This window comes from Moschus berezovskii, chromosome 24 (assembly GCF_049115385.1).
Source record: "Moschus berezovskii isolate FMDL1 chromosome 24, NW_MosBer_1.0, whole genome shotgun sequence".
Classification (NCBI taxonomy): domain Eukaryota; kingdom Metazoa; phylum Chordata; class Mammalia; order Artiodactyla; family Moschidae; genus Moschus; species Moschus berezovskii.
Genome location: NC_142483.1, coordinates 695,525 through 711,257, shown reverse-complemented (window position 1 = coordinate 711,257; position 15,733 = coordinate 695,525). Strand labels below are relative to the sequence as shown.

The window sequence follows — 15,733 nt, the reverse complement described above, 5'->3', positions numbered from 1 at the left end:
CTGGCCAGCAACTGACCCACGGCGTCCGTGGGACGGAAACAGACTCGCTCTTCTGGAGGAGAGAAAGAAATTCACCTTACGAGCCCTCCTGAAACACATTAGTGCTCCTAAAATTGTGGTGACCACCATCTTACACAATTTTACACAGGGTGGTGGTGATGAAATCAAATCGACATTTTAAGGCAAGATGAGAAAAACAAACATCACCAGCATCAGAACGCTCTCCTCTCGCTGAACCGAAACTCAGAGTTTCAGCGATCACGGGCCTGGGCTGTCACCTCCCGCCAGGAGGAAAAAGGCCCACACTGCCCGCTGCGGATCTGCGTGCAGTCGCTACACAGGACACAGTACAGCTCAGAACCTGCAGTAATCCGTGTCGTGGCTCAACCCTAGCACACGCACGTTCCGTCACACTTTGAGCGTTCACGCTTCCATGCTCAGAGGTTCTGCAGCCAATATGTGTGGAGGGAGTCCTCAGACACCAGCGGTTCTCGGACACCAGTCAGGTCAACTCAAGCCAGTCCTGACTCCATCTCCCTGGAGGCAGCGAGACTTCGCCCCAAGAGACCCCGCTTCAGACACCAGCTGGGGGTCCTCAGTGGAGCTCTCCTGCCACTGTCTCCCTCAGGTTAAGGGTGCGGCCCTGCTACGCTCTCCTTGCCCCCAGCCTCAAGTGGGCACGTGTGGTCCTGACCCACCGGCTGCAGAGCAGAGCCACTCCCCCCTCCACCCAGCCCGCCACGACCCCCTCTGCAGGTCCAGTTATTTTGCCAGAGGAGCTCACAGAATTCAGGAACACTTTACGTGCTAGATCGTAGGTTTTTTCCTTATATTAAGAAAAGTCTGTGACTCAGGAACAGGCAGGTGGAAGAGACACAGCGGCAGGTGGGGGGATCCCAAGCTTCCACACCCTCCCCAGGCTCCCCGTCTCTCGCAGTCTCCCCCCACCCCCGCGGAGGCTCTCTGGGCCCCTCCTTTGGGGCTTCCCTGGAGGATTCCTTCCCGGGCATAACTGACTTGTCACTGGCGACTGGTCCCACCTCCAGCCCCTCCCTTCCCCGAAGGCCAGGGGCTGGGACCCTGGTTCCGAGCTCTGGTCATATGATGGCTCCCCTGGCAGCCGGTGCCCCCTCCTCTTGGGTAAGATTTCCCAGAGTCACCTCATCTGCAGGACAAAAAACACCTTCATCCCAAGGGTTTAAGGAGCTCTGTGCCGGGAACCGCAGACGAAAACCAAGCGTGTGTCTTACTAACAAATGACGCCGTCACAGATGCGGACACTGACGCTGTGCCACAAGCCCACCTGGCATCCACCTTTTAACACCCTGCCAACCTCCACGCCAGGGCGGTGCCTCTGGGGCGGCGCCAGGGGACAGGTTCTCACTGACCCAGGTCTCCTCCTTTGCCAGCCTCTCTGCAACGTGAAGTCATCCAGACCTGTGAGACTATTTTTAGTGGTGGCTCCGTCACCTCGATCCTTCAGGTCCAGGGCCCTGAGGCGTCTTCCCGGCGGCTGCTCCCTCTGCAGCTCTCCAGGTTGGGTCCTGGGAGCTAGACCATCGCTCCTGACACCCGACCTCGAAGAGGAACAAGCAGTTCAGCCACACCTGAGTCCCTGTTACTGCTGGCAGGTAAGTCCTCCTGCTTGGGAATTGGCCTGTAGGGTGGAGAAAACCCCCTGCCTGCCTGCCCTGGGAAGCCTTCTGGCAGGGGCAGGGGTCCCCCACCTCTGATCTTCCCATCTCTGACCCCCGACCTCTGACCCCCCCACCTCTGAGCCAGCACCACGGGATGCTTTGGAGGGCAGGCCTGTTTCCTCATGGGTGTAGGTGGGAAATGCGAGCGTCTTGACGCATCCTTAGGGTCATCAGAGAACAAAGTTCATTCCTGAGAATTTTACTGATTCATATATGCATGTGATATGAATTGAACACCAAAGCCAGATAACCCATGGAGCGATCGCCTCTCAGCTGGACCCTGGGTGACCAAAGGGTGGTCCTGCATTTGCTCACCTGGTGTCCACAGAGCTGGCCAGTGGATAGAGCAGCCCGACCAGCCTCTGCCTCTCCAGGTGTGGCCTTGGGTCTTCCCGAGTTTCTTCCTCAGCTCTCAGGGGGCCCTGGGGGTCAGCGGTCATGTCCAGAAAGCACACACCATGCCATCTGCACCCCTGCAGCGGGCCCGTGGGAACTTAGGGGATTCCCAGGAAGGCTCTCTGCCACAGGGGAGCCGCCTACCTGCCTAGCCTGAAGGTCCAGGGCACCGCAGTCCAGGAAACGCCAGCCCTCACTTATGGATGGGCAGGACGGCAGCTGTGCAGGGCCTGGAGTGGGGGTACTCTGAGGCCCCCAGAGTCCCGGCAGGACAGGGCTGAGCTCCGGGGGCCCACTGCTGCCTCCCCTGCCTGCCCACCCTGCACTGTCCTACCGGGATTCCTGGGACCACCTCCCAGATACGCTCATCGCCAGGTCTTTTCTGGGGGTGGGAACCTGAGGATGAACCCACAGAGTTCCCTGGGGAATTCACAGTGTGAGAGGCAAAAATATCCTCCTTAATATAGCACAGGGACGTGGCCAAGATGCCTCCAAGGAGCGAGGAAGAAGGCAGAGGACGAGTGCATGACACTCTCTGGCCCGGCCGAGCCCTAAGGAGTGGGGGCAGCCGTGCGCTCCGGAGGTCCGCTGAGCAGCAGCACGGAAGGGCAGGTGGGCTTCCCGTGGGAGGAGGTCCAAAACTCCAGTCCCTGAGGGGGCCACTCTGGGGCCGGGCTGCACCCTTCCTCTCCCTGCAGAGGGTAGCCACGTTCTGGCTCCACCCTGAGCATGCTCCCAGGAAACCCTGCAGGTGAGGACACCTGAGACCCCCCCGAAGCGGGCGTCTCTCATCCTTCCTCTAACCTTGGCCAGAACAAGCCAACGGTCAAAAGACAGTTTTGAGTCCGTTGGGGAAAACTGAACCGCTGCTGCTGCTGCTAAGTCACCTCAGTCGTGTCCGACTCTGTGTGACCCCATAGACGTCAGCCCACCAGGCTCCCCCGTCCCTGGGATTCTCCAGGCAAGAACACTGGAGTGGGTTGCCATTTCCTTCTCCAATGTGTGAAAGTGAAAAGTGAAAGTGAAGTCGCTCAGTCATGTCAGACTCGTAGCGACCGCATGGACCGCAGCCCACCAGGCTCCTCCGTCCATGGGATTTTCTAGGCAAGAGTACTGGAGTGGGGTGCCATTGCCTTCTCCAGCTGAACCCTTGGGTGTTGTCAACTTTGTCAATATGATGCTGGTTTTATGGGAATGTCTGAGAAAACTGGCCTTATCCACTAAAGACTTAAGTATGTACAGGAGATGCTGGGAAAGATTGAAGGCGGGAGGAGAAGGGGACGACAGAGGATGAGATGGCTGGATGGCATCACCGACTCAATGGACATGAGTTTGGGTAAACTCCAGGAGTTGGTGATGGACAGGGAGGCCTGTCCTGCTGCGGTCCATGGGGTCGCAGAGTCGGACGCCACTGAGCGACTGGATTGAATTGAATTGTCTGCTGGATCCTTTAAAACGACTGCAGGAGGAAAAACAAAACTGTGTGCGGGGACGGGATTCAGAGGGGAAAAACAGGCGCGGTGCAGCGCATGCCCAGGCCGCCTGAGCGTTTCCGGGACGAGCCGGCGGGGACAGGCGGGCCCTGACGCCCCTCCCCCGGGCCGACCGGCTCCCCGCGTCCGCCCCGGCCGGGGCCCCTCCCCGCCCCCTCGCCGGCCGGGTATCGGCGCCAGAGTCCCGAGGACCCGGCGTCACCGCTCGAGGAGGGGGCAGGCGCTCTGCGGCCCGATCCTCCCGCAGCCCCCGCCCCGGGGCCCGGCCCTCCCCCAGCGCCCGCCCGAGTCCTGGTCCGCGCGGCCTGCGGGGCGAGGGCGGCACCGGACCAGAGGGACCGTGGACTGGGGCGGGGGGCGGGACTCCGGGTCCGGGGGCGGGGACTCAGGTTAAGGGGCGGGGACCCTGGGTCCGGGGCGGGGCGGGGGCGGGGCCTCAGGTTCCGGGGCGGGACTCTGAGTCCTGGGCGTTGCGGGGCGGGGCGGGGACTCAGGTTCCGGGGCGGGACTCGGTTCAGGGGCGGGGACTCTGGGTCCCGGGCGGGCTTGGGTGGACCGTCGCCGTCCCGCCTTCTCGGTGGTCCCGGCGGCCGCGCTGCTCCTCCCGCCGAGCCGCTTCCCGCCGCCGCCGAGGGCATCCGGTGAGTGCTGCGCTGCGCCCGCTGCGGCCGGGGAGGGATGCCCGGAGCGGGCAGCACGCGGGTCTGAAGCCCGGGGCAGGGTGCCCGGGGCGGGCAGCACGCGGGTCTGAAGCCCGGTGCTGGGCGCCCGGAGCGGGCAGCACGCGGGTCCAGGCCCGGGGAGGGTGAAGCAGCACGCGCGCGGAAGAGGCAGGGCTGGGGGCTGCAGGTTCGGTCCGCGGGGCCCGGTCGGGGGAGGGGAGCACCCCCCGGCTCGGAGCTGGGGAGGGGCGCTGTCGCTCGGGCCGCTCTGAGACCCGCGCCCCTCCCCCGCCGCGGGTCTGAAAGCGCCCGGGTGGGTCCGTCGCCGCCAGCCTTTAAGGGCCCCCAGGCGCCCCGCTGACGCCTTAATGAAGAGCGCTGACCTGAAACCGCAGAGCCTCAGAGGGCTTGTGCCGGGGTGCGGGCAGGCCACGTGTCCTGCGATGCAGGTCATCTTATTCCCTTACCTCTTCGCCACCTTGCGGAGGCACAGAAATGTGACTCTTCCGAGGACACGCGTGTGTGGGGAGGAGGAGCTGGGATTCCTCCCCGGGTTCCAGGGCTCCCTGAAGCAGAGGCCAGCAGGGTGGAAGGCAGCCTCTGGGTCCAGTATCTCGCGCCCAGTGAGTGGTCAGGAGTGGCCCTGTCCCCATGCTGTGGACTAGCGCCAGTCAGTGACCCGGTCCCAGACCTGATGTTGGTGGGGAGCCGGTGTTTCAGAGAGGGGCTTGGGGTTTGGGGATGCTGGGGGCGTTGTGCTTTTTGACCTTAATTCATAAGTGATTCATACATACTTTCTGCTGAGATGTAAAATCACCGAAAATCTGCCCTTTGAAATGTCCGGTTCAGGAGGAGAGAAAGCCCCTGTCCACACAGAGACTTGCTGGAGAATGTTCAGGGCCGCATTAGCCCTAACAGCTGTAACAAGGGGCTAAGCAATTTGTGATCCAGCCACACGATGGGATGTTACTCAGCCTTAAAAAGGAATGGAGTGCTGACTCGTTTATCAACATGGAACAGCCTTAAAAATGCCCTCAGTGGCATCTTCCTGTAGTTTTGTTCTGCATTTTCCAAACAGCTAGTAATGAGCATCTTTTAATGTGCTTGCTTGGACTGTGAAGAAAGCTGATCGCCGAAGAATCGATGCTTTTGAACTGTGGTGTTGGAGAAGACTCTTGAGAGTCCCTTATACTGCAAGGAGATCCAACCAGTCCATTCTAAAGGAGATCAATCCTGGGTGTTCATTGGAAGGACTGATGCTAAAGCTGAAACTGCAATACTTTGGCCACCTCATGCGACGAGTTGACTCACTGGAAAAGACTGATGCTGGGAAAGGTTGGGGGCGGGAGGAGAAGGGGACGACAGAGAATGAGATGGCTGAATGGCATCACCGACTCTGTGGACATGAGTTTGAGTGTACTCCGGGAGTTGGTGATGGACAGGGAGGCCTGGCGTGCTGTGATTCATGGGCTCGCGGAGAGTCGGACACGACTGAGTGACTGAGCTGAACTGAACTGGGCTGTTGTGTAATCTTCTTCGGGGAATTCAGCTCCTGTGCCAGAGTTAAGTTGGGGTTATTGTTGAGTTGTGCTCTGTTTGCATTCTGGAAACCAGACCCTAATCAGATATATGATTGACAAATATCCTCTCATTTGGCAAGTGGTCTTTTCGGTTTCTTGATTGAGTTCTCTGAAATATCAAACTCTGACATTTTGATGAAGCCCCTTTCTACTTGACTTTTCTCTGGTTTCTTGTGCTTTAGATGTCACATCTAAGAAACCAGAGCCTGATCTGAGGTCTCTGCTCTCATCTATGTTTTCTTCTGTTTCATGGTTTTAGCTCTTAGGTGAGGTCTCTGACCCATTCTGAGTTAGCTTGTGTGTATGCTCTGAGGTAAGGATCCAGACTCATTCCTATGCTCCTGGCGTTTCAGCTCGGTGGGGCTGTTGAAAATACTCCTGTGTGCGCACTGAACAGCGCGGGCCTCCTGCTGAAGCACAGCTGACTGTAGGTGTGTGGCTTTATCCACGATTCTGAGTTGTGTCTCATTGACCTGTGTTTCTAGCCTCCCCACTGTTTTGTGGCCTTGTTCACTCCAGTCCATAGTTCAGTCTTGAACTCAAGTGTGTGTTCTCTAACTTTGAACACTTTCCTCCAAGGCCGTTTAGGGTTCTGGGTCCCTTGCCTTTCCACATGAAGTCTGGGATCATCATGTCATTTTCACCAAAATAGGCCAAATTTGAACAGGGATTACCCTGAATCTGTAGATCAGTTGAAAAATTTTGCCCTCTTAGCAATATTAAGTCTTTTGACCTGTGAACATGGAATATCTTTCCATTTGCTGGGTTTGTAACATTTTCTTTCAACAGTATTTTCCAGTTTCCAGGGTCAAAGTTTTATACTTCTTTTGTGAAATGTGTTAAGTAGTTTATGCTTTTTGATGCTATTGCAGGTGCAACTGTTTTCTTAATTTTTGGATTGTTTGTTGCTAGTGTATAGAAATAAAACAACTTTTTTGTAATGATTTTGTATCCTACGACCTTAAGGTACTTGTTTATCAGTTGTAATAGTTGTATGTGCGTGTATGTGTGTGTACATATGTGTGCATGTATGTGTGCACGTGTGTGCATATTCCTCAGGATTTTCTATGTACAGCACGTGCCATTTCTACATAGAGGTAGTTATCCCACTTCCTTTTCAACCTGCATGCTTGATATTCACTACTGAAGTCATCTGATCTTGGAATTTTCTTTATGAGAGTATTTTCATGACTAATTCAGTCTTCTGTTATAGGTCTTCTACATTAAAAAAGTTTTTTTAGTTAGTCTGTATTTTTCTAGGAATTTGTGCATTTCATCTAGGTTTTCTAATTTGTCAGTGTGCCTACAATTCCCTCATAATTATTTAAAAATTTTTAAGTTTGGAAGTAATGTTCCCTCCTAAATACCTGAGTATTCTTTTTTTCTTGGTCAACTATAGGTTTGCCGATTTACTCATTCTCTCCAAAGACCCAACCTTTGCGTCTGTCGCTTGTGTACCCAGGTTGAGGCTGTCAGGGCCCGGCTGTGCTCCTGTGGCCGCGATGGAGACCCGCCAGCGGCGGCTGGAGGAGCTGGGGCTGCTGCAGGCCCTCGGCGCAGGGAACAGCCCCGACAGCCCGAGGGTGGCCCCCACACCCCCGGGGCCCGAGCTCAGCAAGGAGACCGCCTGGTCCATCGGCATCCAGGTGACCCTGCCCTTCCTGTTTGCAGGCCTGGGGCTGTCTGGAGCAGGCATCCTTCTGCACTATTTCCAGGTAGGAGGGGACAAATGGGGGTGTTGGGGGTGGGGTGCTGTCCAGAGTCCGCCTGGAGAGGAGGTGCTGCACGCTGGCCAGCTTGCGGTCAGGGTGGGCCTTCTGCTCTCGCATGCCACTGCTTTATAATTTGGGCAGGAGTCTCTCAGGTGCCAATGACAGAGACCAACCCTGACCCGGGGCTTTAAGACCAGTCCTTACCTCATAATCGGGACAGCGAGGGGTTGGATTTCAGGCATGGCGTGATCCAGGTGCTTAAATGGTATCAGAGTCCCGGCTCTTTCTCTCTCAGCTTTCTTTCACGTTCAAGCAAGAGTCTATGCTTAGAGGGGAGGGTGGCCTTTGGCAGTCAATGCTTTGTACACGTACTGTTGAAAAACAAGAGACTTGTTTGTCAACTCATTATCAGTCTCCCCAATTTTTTTTAATTAATGTATTTAATTAGAGGATAATCACTTTACAGCATTGTGATGGTCCTTGCCATGTATCAGTATGAATCAGCCATAGGCATACATGTGTCCAGGCTTCCCTGGTGGCTCAGATGGTAAGGAATCTGCCTGCAGTGTAAGAGACCTGGATTCGATCCCTGGGTTGGGAAGATCCCCTGGAGGAGGGCATGGCAACCCACTGCAGTGTTCTTGCCTGGGAAATCCCCATGGACAGAGGAGCCTGGGGGCTACAGTCCACGGGGTCGCAAAGACTCAGGCACAACTGAGCAACTGCGCACACACAGCAGATACATGTGTCCCCTCCCCTCCCTCCCTCCCACCCCCCTCCCCTCCCTCCCTCCCACCCCCCTCCCCTCCCTCCCTCCCACCCCCTCCCCACCCCATCCCTCGAGGTTGTCACAAAGCGCCGGCTTTGGGTGCCCTGCTCTGTGCGCCGACTCTCACTGGTTTTGTTTTGCATGTCGCACTGTGTATGTTTCAGGGCTCTGCTCTCGAATCATCTCACCCTCTTCTTTTCCCACTGGAGTCTCTCAGAATTGACCCTGCCATCAAGTGTTCACTCCTGTTCCGATTATCACTCCCTGAGGGCTGACGTTTCTTGTCGTCAGTCTTTGAGGGGAGGCAGAGCCCTGGGTTTATACCCTAACAGACCACCGTAGAGTTAGGAACCAGACGGCAAAGTAGCCAATGCGCCACCCCTATCTTGTTTTCTGACTGTCAGAGCCCCATTCCTGCACCAGTGCAATCTCTCCCTGGGAGGGCGTGGTTCCTAAGGATCCCTGAAGCTGTTAGCAGCCAGGTCATTCCTGATGATTGGAAGGAGCTGAGAAGAGAGACCATCTGGGATGGGCAACCAGATGGAGCGGGTTGGCCCTGCCTCCTGCTTGCGGCAGGGCCCGGTGCCCAGGGAACCTGGGCCTGCCCCTCACTGATTTGGATCCAGTCAGGGTTTGAGTCCCAGTCTGCCACTTAGCCGGTAAGCCTGGTGCTTTAAACTTTTTTAGTTCAGTTCAGTCGCTCAGTCGTGTCCGACTCTTTGCAACCCCGTGAACCACAGTACACCAGGCCTCCCTGTCCATCACCAACTCCCGGGGTTTACTCAAACTCATGCCCATTGAGTTGGTGATGCCATCCAACCATCTCATCCTGTCGTCCCCTTCTCCTCCTGCCTTCAACCTTTCCCAGCATCAGGGTCTTTTCCAATGAGTCAGCTCTTCGCATCAGGTGGCCAAAGTATTGGAGCTTCAGCTTCAGCATCAGTCCTTCCAATGAATATTCAGGACTTATCTCCTTTAGGATGGACTGGTTGGATCTCCTTGCAGTCCAGGGGACTCTCAAGAGTCTTCTCCACCACAGTTCAAAGCATCAATTCTTCGGCACTCAGCTTTCTTTATTGTCCAACTCTCACATCCATACACTTTTTAAACCAACACTTAAAAATCAGGAGATGCCGCATAAACATTCAGACTCCTGTTTGCTCTTGAGACCTTGGCGACCCTTCTTGACTTTGGACCCGTGTCCCCTCGTGGCCACAGTGAGTGGTCACTGCCTTCTCCGTGGCCACAATCCCTACTGTCCATCCTGCGTGCCCCCACTTCCCTCCGCTACCTGCTCTCCCCCGCCACGGGGGTCCCAGTGGCCTTCCGGGCCCTGTCCAGGCCCTCATGGTGGCCGGCTGCCCCCAGGCTCCTTGTGGAGCTCATCAGGCCCCAGCAGGGCTGCTGTGATGCCAGAGTCCCTGCCCCAGGCTGACTCAGCCCCAGACCTCTGCCCTCTCCTTCCTCCCGTGACCTGGAGCCCTCCAGCCACACACGCTTCTCTCACTGGTGGCGAGTCAGCACTGGGGGGTGTCCGCGACCCGAAGCGCCCTCCCAGGTCTCCCCCCAAACCCCTCCTCCCCATGGCCTGCCGCCCTGCAGTCTCTTCTGTATCCCAGAGATTTTCAAAAAGCCTGTTTCATCACATGTTCACACCGATATAATATCACCAAGCAGATACACGCACAGGTGTGCAGATCACGTATGTGTGTGTATTTGTACACACATGGATGCATATCTGTATATTCACACACACAGATATAAATCCCCTGCACACACACCAGTTTATAAGTTGTACTTGGAGCCGCAGGTCTCAGACCACCAGGGTTGTAGTGCCGTGCTCACGTGTAGGAACCTACCCCAGAACCACAGCTCCACCGGGAGAGACTTGGAGGCCCCTGCTGTGTCCCTCTGACCCGTCTCGGGCGCCCGGCTGGGCTGCAGGTCTCCCCAGGCTTCCCGTCTCCGTGCCTTCTCTGTTACCTCGCGGGTAGACTCCAGGCCCTGGATCGCCCTTGAGCACCCTGCTCCCACCGCTGCGTCAGGGAAGTCTCAGCCGCGGTAGGTCCCAGGAAACCCAACCTCGCGTGGGCAGGGTCAGAAGGAAACTTTGTGTCTCCCAGAACGCAGTTTCCAGGGCAGGACGACTGCACGGGCGGACGGTGGTGTCACCACCAGCTGACGATGCATCCGAGGACCGGCAGCTTCCCATCGCTGGCTGGTGGTGATGCCAGTGATGGTGGCAGGCCCCCCGGGAGATGCGGGCTGACCTTCAGAGGTGAAGGGCAAGGCCCCGAGAGGCTGTTGAGCTGGGCGCTGGGCAGAACGTGGACACTGCGCCCACGGCAGCAGGCACACTTAGGGGCTGCCGAATGGGGGGTCGGCGTCTCCCCAGTCCCGGGTGCTGGGCATGGGCCTTTGGATGGGACGTCAGCTGCAGGGTTGTCATCGTCCATGCTGAGGCTGGCTGTGTGTGTCCAGGACTAAGAACAGGCCACACTGAGCTGTCAGAGGGAGGGTGGCCACTCAGCCGGCCTCCGTGCCAGGGCTCCGTCCCAGGGCCTTCACCGTGTCGGGAGCTGGTCAGTCAGTGAGAGCAGCTGGGTCAGGGTCGGGGCGTCCGGGGGGTGCCCGCCCCCCACCCTGGGCAGAGGAGGTCTTTGTTTCTCAGCCACGCACCCCAGGCCTGGCGGGGGTAGTCCTGCCTGTGAGGGCTGCGCTTAGGAGCGTGAGCTGCCTGGGGGGTGGACAGGCTTGCAGGAGCGTGTGCCCAGCTCCCCCGAGGGATGACTGGCCTGTCTGATGCCACGGGCTGCTTGGGGTCCAGGCGGGGCCCCTGGGCTCCGGGGGAACCAGGGGGTGGAGCTGGGTGGCGGCAGGAACAACCTTGTGGGGGCGTCTGGGTGGCCCAGAGCGGGGGTCCTGGGGGGCAGCCTCGGATGAGGGGGCTGGCGCCGGCAGGCTGGGGGCTTCGGTTCCGTGAGTTCACAGGTGGGCCCGGCCGGCCACGGCAGAAGCAGAAATGAAGAGCACCTTTCTATTTGTTACTGAAAACGTAACCGCCTTGACCACTGGGCTCGCATGGGCTGGGGGCATTCAGGCCTTTAGGACTGACCGGTTTGCTCAGAACCAGCCCGGGCTCAAGGTGACCTTGAGGACGGGAGGTGGGGAGGCTGTGCTCCCGGGAAAAGGCGGTCCCCACCAAGGACCCCAAGACGATCACCCTCGCTGGTGAGTCGGGGGCGGGGTGGTTCTGACACAATGGCTCTGGGTCCTCGGGGGCTGGGCTCCCGTTCCTGGGAGGTTCTGAACAGAGGGGGCTGAGACCCTCCTGGGAGGCTGGGGGGGCGGTCAGAGGCCCGAGGAGGGCAGGACCCTTCAAGGTCATCCATATTCCTCCTGCCACCCAGCGCCGCCCGGAGTCCAGCTGACCTCCTGCTGGAATCACATCCCTGGTTTCCTGGGTTAGGACACATCTTGTTCCCAAGGATCCCGGGAGAGGAATAACTTCCCTCACCCAATGGCTTCTTTCATTTGTCTTTAGTGGGGTGTGTGTTTGATGGTTCATAGAAGCCAACAGTCACAGTAGATGTGCAGAAAGTTATGAAATAAAGGTCGCTTAGGGTCCCAACCCCCCAAAGGCACACCCACTTTTAGCATTTTGGTGCATAGCCTACTGTTCACTGCCGTTCACACACTCTGTGTGTGTTCATCTCTCATTATCTTTTGAACAAAAATGAGAAACATTGTTGTAGGGATTTATAACTGCTCCCTTGGGGGCCTCTTCCTGTACGAAACTCCCAGACGGCTGTTTGTTTCCTCATCTTCCGTCCTGATGGGGGTGGCTCAGAGGCCCACGGTGCACGATTACAGGTGGATTACATGCGGGACCACAGTCAGAACTAGAAAGAGACCACAGGAGGTCCTGGGGCCAGAAGGTGGTCACTAGTGGCTGCGGGGGCCCAGTCCAGCTGCTGGCCTGGGGACTGGGGCGGCCAGCGTCCAGACAGGGCCTGCCAAGAGAGGTCTGTCTTGAACACGGTGGCCTCACACTCAGCCCCTGCCCTGCTGTCCTTAGAAACATGCCGCGCTCTCAGCCCCCTGCCTTTGTGGACTTGTGTGTGGACACACTGACCCTCATCTCAGAGGCGGGCACAGGGGTCAGGGGGCACCAGACTTGGATCAGGGTTGGTCCCCCGGGCTGCTCCCTGGGGGTAGCTGTGGGCCGAGCCGTCTCAGGGCTTCGGAGGCCGTGATTTCTTGGTGGGTGTCCCAAGGACGTCCTGAGGGTCTGGCAATGGACGGGCTGTGGCCTGTGCACACGTGAAGGGCACACACCGTCGCCAGGGTCACGGCAGACCGTTTACCCCGCGAGTCGCAGTGCAGGGCCTCCAGTACTCGTCGCGGTCACGAGTCCACTCCCCTCTCTGTGGCGTCAGCCTGGCTGGCCCCGGGGACCCCTCTGGCCAATGTCAGGCCTGCCGTGGGCAGGTCCGGGCTCTGCGGCCTGTGGCCTTGACCCTGCTGAGCCTGCCTCCAGGCCTGGACGCTGCCCCGGCCCCTGTGGGAGGCACAGTGGACCCTCATTCTCCGCATGTCAGGACCCCCTTCTCCTTGGGGTCAGGGTTGGGGTCAGGGCTGGTCTGACCACGTCAGGACGAGCCTGGGCCCTGGAAGCCGCTTCCGGGTCTCCGTCCCTCGGGAGAGCAGGGCCATGTTCCTTCTGCGAGTGCTGCCTTTTGCTGTGGCCGTGAGCCCCGGACACCAGGGTTGAGTGGCTGTGGGGTGCGGCCTCTGGACCTTGAGGGGTGACAGTCCTCGGGCTCGGAGCTGCCTGGGGGGTGGGTCCCGCACGCTCTCAGCCAGGCTGGCCTCATGTGGCCCGGCTCCCTGGTGCAGCCCCGGACAGCATGGGCCGGGCAGCTGGCCGCCGTCAAGGTCGCTCCGGGGGGACAGGGAGTGTCTGCGTGGGCGGCCAGCGGGGGGAAGCCGCAGCGGACACGGCGGCCCCTGTAGGGGAGAGCCCGGCCCGTGGGGGTGCACTGCAGGAGCCGCCACAGGCTGAGTTGCTGCCTTTGTTCCCCACTCGTTCGCTCTGGGTTTGGCCGAGGGGTGGAAAGGACCACCCCTGAGGCGGGCAGCTCCGCCCATGTGGACCCCTTGGGAGACACGGCCTGGTGTGGGCGCTCCGGAAGGGCAGGCTGTCCCGGCCTGGCCATGGTGGTCACCCGGCTGAGCCTGGAGCTCCGCTTCCAGGGTGGGAGGCTTCGAGGCGTGCACTGTGAGCTTACCCGCTGGCCCCGGGGGGCGCCCCCCGAGACCACCGCCAGCATCGTGGGCCAGGTCCTGGTGCCTGTGCTGCTCTCCGGCCTGGGCATGGTGGTGGCCGGGCTGCTGATGAACCGTGTGCAGGTGCGTACAGGGGGTGTGGGGCGGCAGGGGCTAGCAGGGGGCGCCAGGCGTTGGACCGCGCAGGACAGGCCTAGGGCTGGGCGGGGGACCGGGCTCGGGGGTGGGCAGGCGAGTTCTCCTGGGGACAAGGGCACCTGAGGTCCAGAGCTCCTGACGCCCCTGCAGGGTCAGCCTGCGTGGACTCGCAGCCTGAGAGCTGGAACTGCTTGGACGTGGGGCCTGGGGGCTCGAGCCCTGCCTCTGTCCCTCCTCGAGGGGGGTCAGGCGTCCCTGCCGCAGCCTCTCTGCCTGTGAGCTGGGCACGGTCATGGGGCTGGCCTGGTGGCCTGAGGGTGCCAGGGGGCCTCTCGTGGCGGGGGGGTGGGGTGCTGAGCCCAGCAGGGGTCCAGGTGGGCCAGGGCACGCGGAGCTGGGGGTCTCCCTCAGGAGTGTTTGCTGGGAGGCTGGAGGGTCTGTGCACTCTGGGTCTGCTCCAGGAGCCCCCTTGGGGTCACAGGCAGGGAGTGTGTGTCGTGGAGACACTGGGCTCACCCGTGGGGGTGCAGGGTGGGGGCCACCTCTCACCCGGGGAGGGGGTCGTGTGCATGACACTGCATCGTCTGCACAGACGTGACTTGGGTTGACACCCAAGGGGACATCTCCCTGGGCTGGAGGGGCATCTGACGTCCTCCTGGGGGCCCCGGCTCTGAGCGAGGCTCTCGGGACATCCCCACCGCCCAGCCCAGTGCACGGTGCCCAGTGGATGGTGCCCTTGCTCGACTGCTGCCAGCTGGAGCTGGGTTCCCACCTCCTGCTTTTCCCTGGAGCTGCCCACCCTGGTCACCCTCCTGTGGACGCTGGAAGAGCCCAGCTGGACGGCAGGATGCCCCTCCCGGCTCTTTGGGGTCCCGTCTGGGAGGAGGCCCAGAGCACACGCCCTTGGGAGGGCCAGCGGCCTCTCCCCCTACGCTTGGCAGACGCGGTGTGTGAGGGCTCCCTCGCTCCTCACTCCCTGTTCGCCCCCGCCCCCGGCCTTAGCCTTGGGGCTCCCAGGGGTAAGCCCGTTTGGTGGGGTTGTGCCTGGCTCAGCCCTGGGGTGTGCAGGCCAGTGCTGCCTGGAGCCACGCACACCTGGCCTCAGGCCTGACAGCCGGCCCCGAGGGCGGCCCTCAGGTGGCCGTGTGTAAGGCCGGGGCTGGGATCACCCACGCCATCTGCTGCCAGGAGCCCGTTTGGGGGTCTGGGGACTGAGGCCCGTGAGGGGCTGGAGTGTCAGCTGGTATCATCCCAACACTGTTTCCACCCAAGTGGTGAGTCGGCGTTTCTCCCCACGAAACGAGGTTAAGCCCTGGCCTGGGTCCCTGTGGGCCCCTCGCTGCCGATCCTGTGGCTCCTCCCAGACCTCGCTGGGGCTGACTGCACACGTGGGCACTGGGAACCCTGAGGACGCGTGTTTGCTCTTCTCAGATTGGGGTGAGCCGCGCGCCGGGCAGGTGGATGAGGCCACTTGTCAGTCCCTCCAGAGTACCTGGTTGAACCCTAAGCAGGGTTAGGAGGCCTCCCCACCATCCTGGCGTCTGTGTCCTGGCTGCTGGGCCCCCTGCAGACACAGGGCAGCGGGGAGGTGGTGAGGGAGGCTGGCGGGTGGGAGACTTGGCGGGTGCGTTGCTGGGCCTCAGGATGGTGTTTCTGGGGGTGTGAGCAGCAGCGGACACTCCAGGTGAGGGGCCCTGTGTGTGGACAGAGGGGAGCGGGCCAGGGCGGCAGGGCTGTAGACGCTGAGGGCAAAGGCTTCCTGACTCCGTCCTGGCTGTTCTAAAACACACACCACGTGTCACTTCATGGGGACCAGCACGGGAGGGAGGCAACTGCACGGAGTACGCAGTTTGGTGAGCCGGCCGGGTCGAGAGCTCACAGCCCGGGATGCCCGCCCGCCCGCCCGTTCCTGCGTGTGTCCGTGGGACGTGAGCTGTGTGTGTGGGACTGGAATCGCAGCGAGGCGTCGTCAGGGCTGAGTGACTCGTCCTGCTAGT

At 60.0% G+C, this 15,733-nt stretch overlaps 1 protein-coding gene and 1 long non-coding RNA gene across 6 annotated transcripts in view; one reads left to right on the top strand and one right to left on the bottom strand.

Moving 5' to 3' along the window:
* Window positions 1-928: 928 nt before the first annotated feature.
* On the bottom strand, window positions 929-2,833 carry LOC148773962 (uncharacterized). Its single transcript, XR_016036238.1, has 3 exons — window positions 2,238-2,833; window positions 2,013-2,119; window positions 929-1,577 (listed from the first exon to the last, which is right to left on the bottom strand). It is a non-coding gene; the product is annotated as an uncharacterized LOC148773962 (long non-coding RNA).
* Window positions 1,498-15,733, top strand: part of SLC41A3 (solute carrier family 41 member 3) — a 23,773-nt gene continuing 9,537 nt past the window's right edge. Inside the window, exons 1-3 of one of the 5 annotated variants that reach the window (XM_055413413.2) lie at window positions 4,143-4,227; window positions 5,098-6,259; window positions 7,291-7,543. In XM_055413413.2, coding sequence (XP_055269388.1) covers window positions 7,331-7,543 — 213 coding nt within the window. In that variant the 5' untranslated portion in view covers window positions 4,143-4,227; window positions 5,098-6,259; window positions 7,291-7,330. Of the gene's footprint in view, window positions 1,632-4,095; window positions 4,228-5,097; window positions 6,260-7,269; window positions 7,544-15,733 lie in introns of those variants that run through there. The other 4 variants (XM_055413412.2, XM_055413410.2, XM_088831828.1 and 1 more) reach the window with 4 other exon arrangements.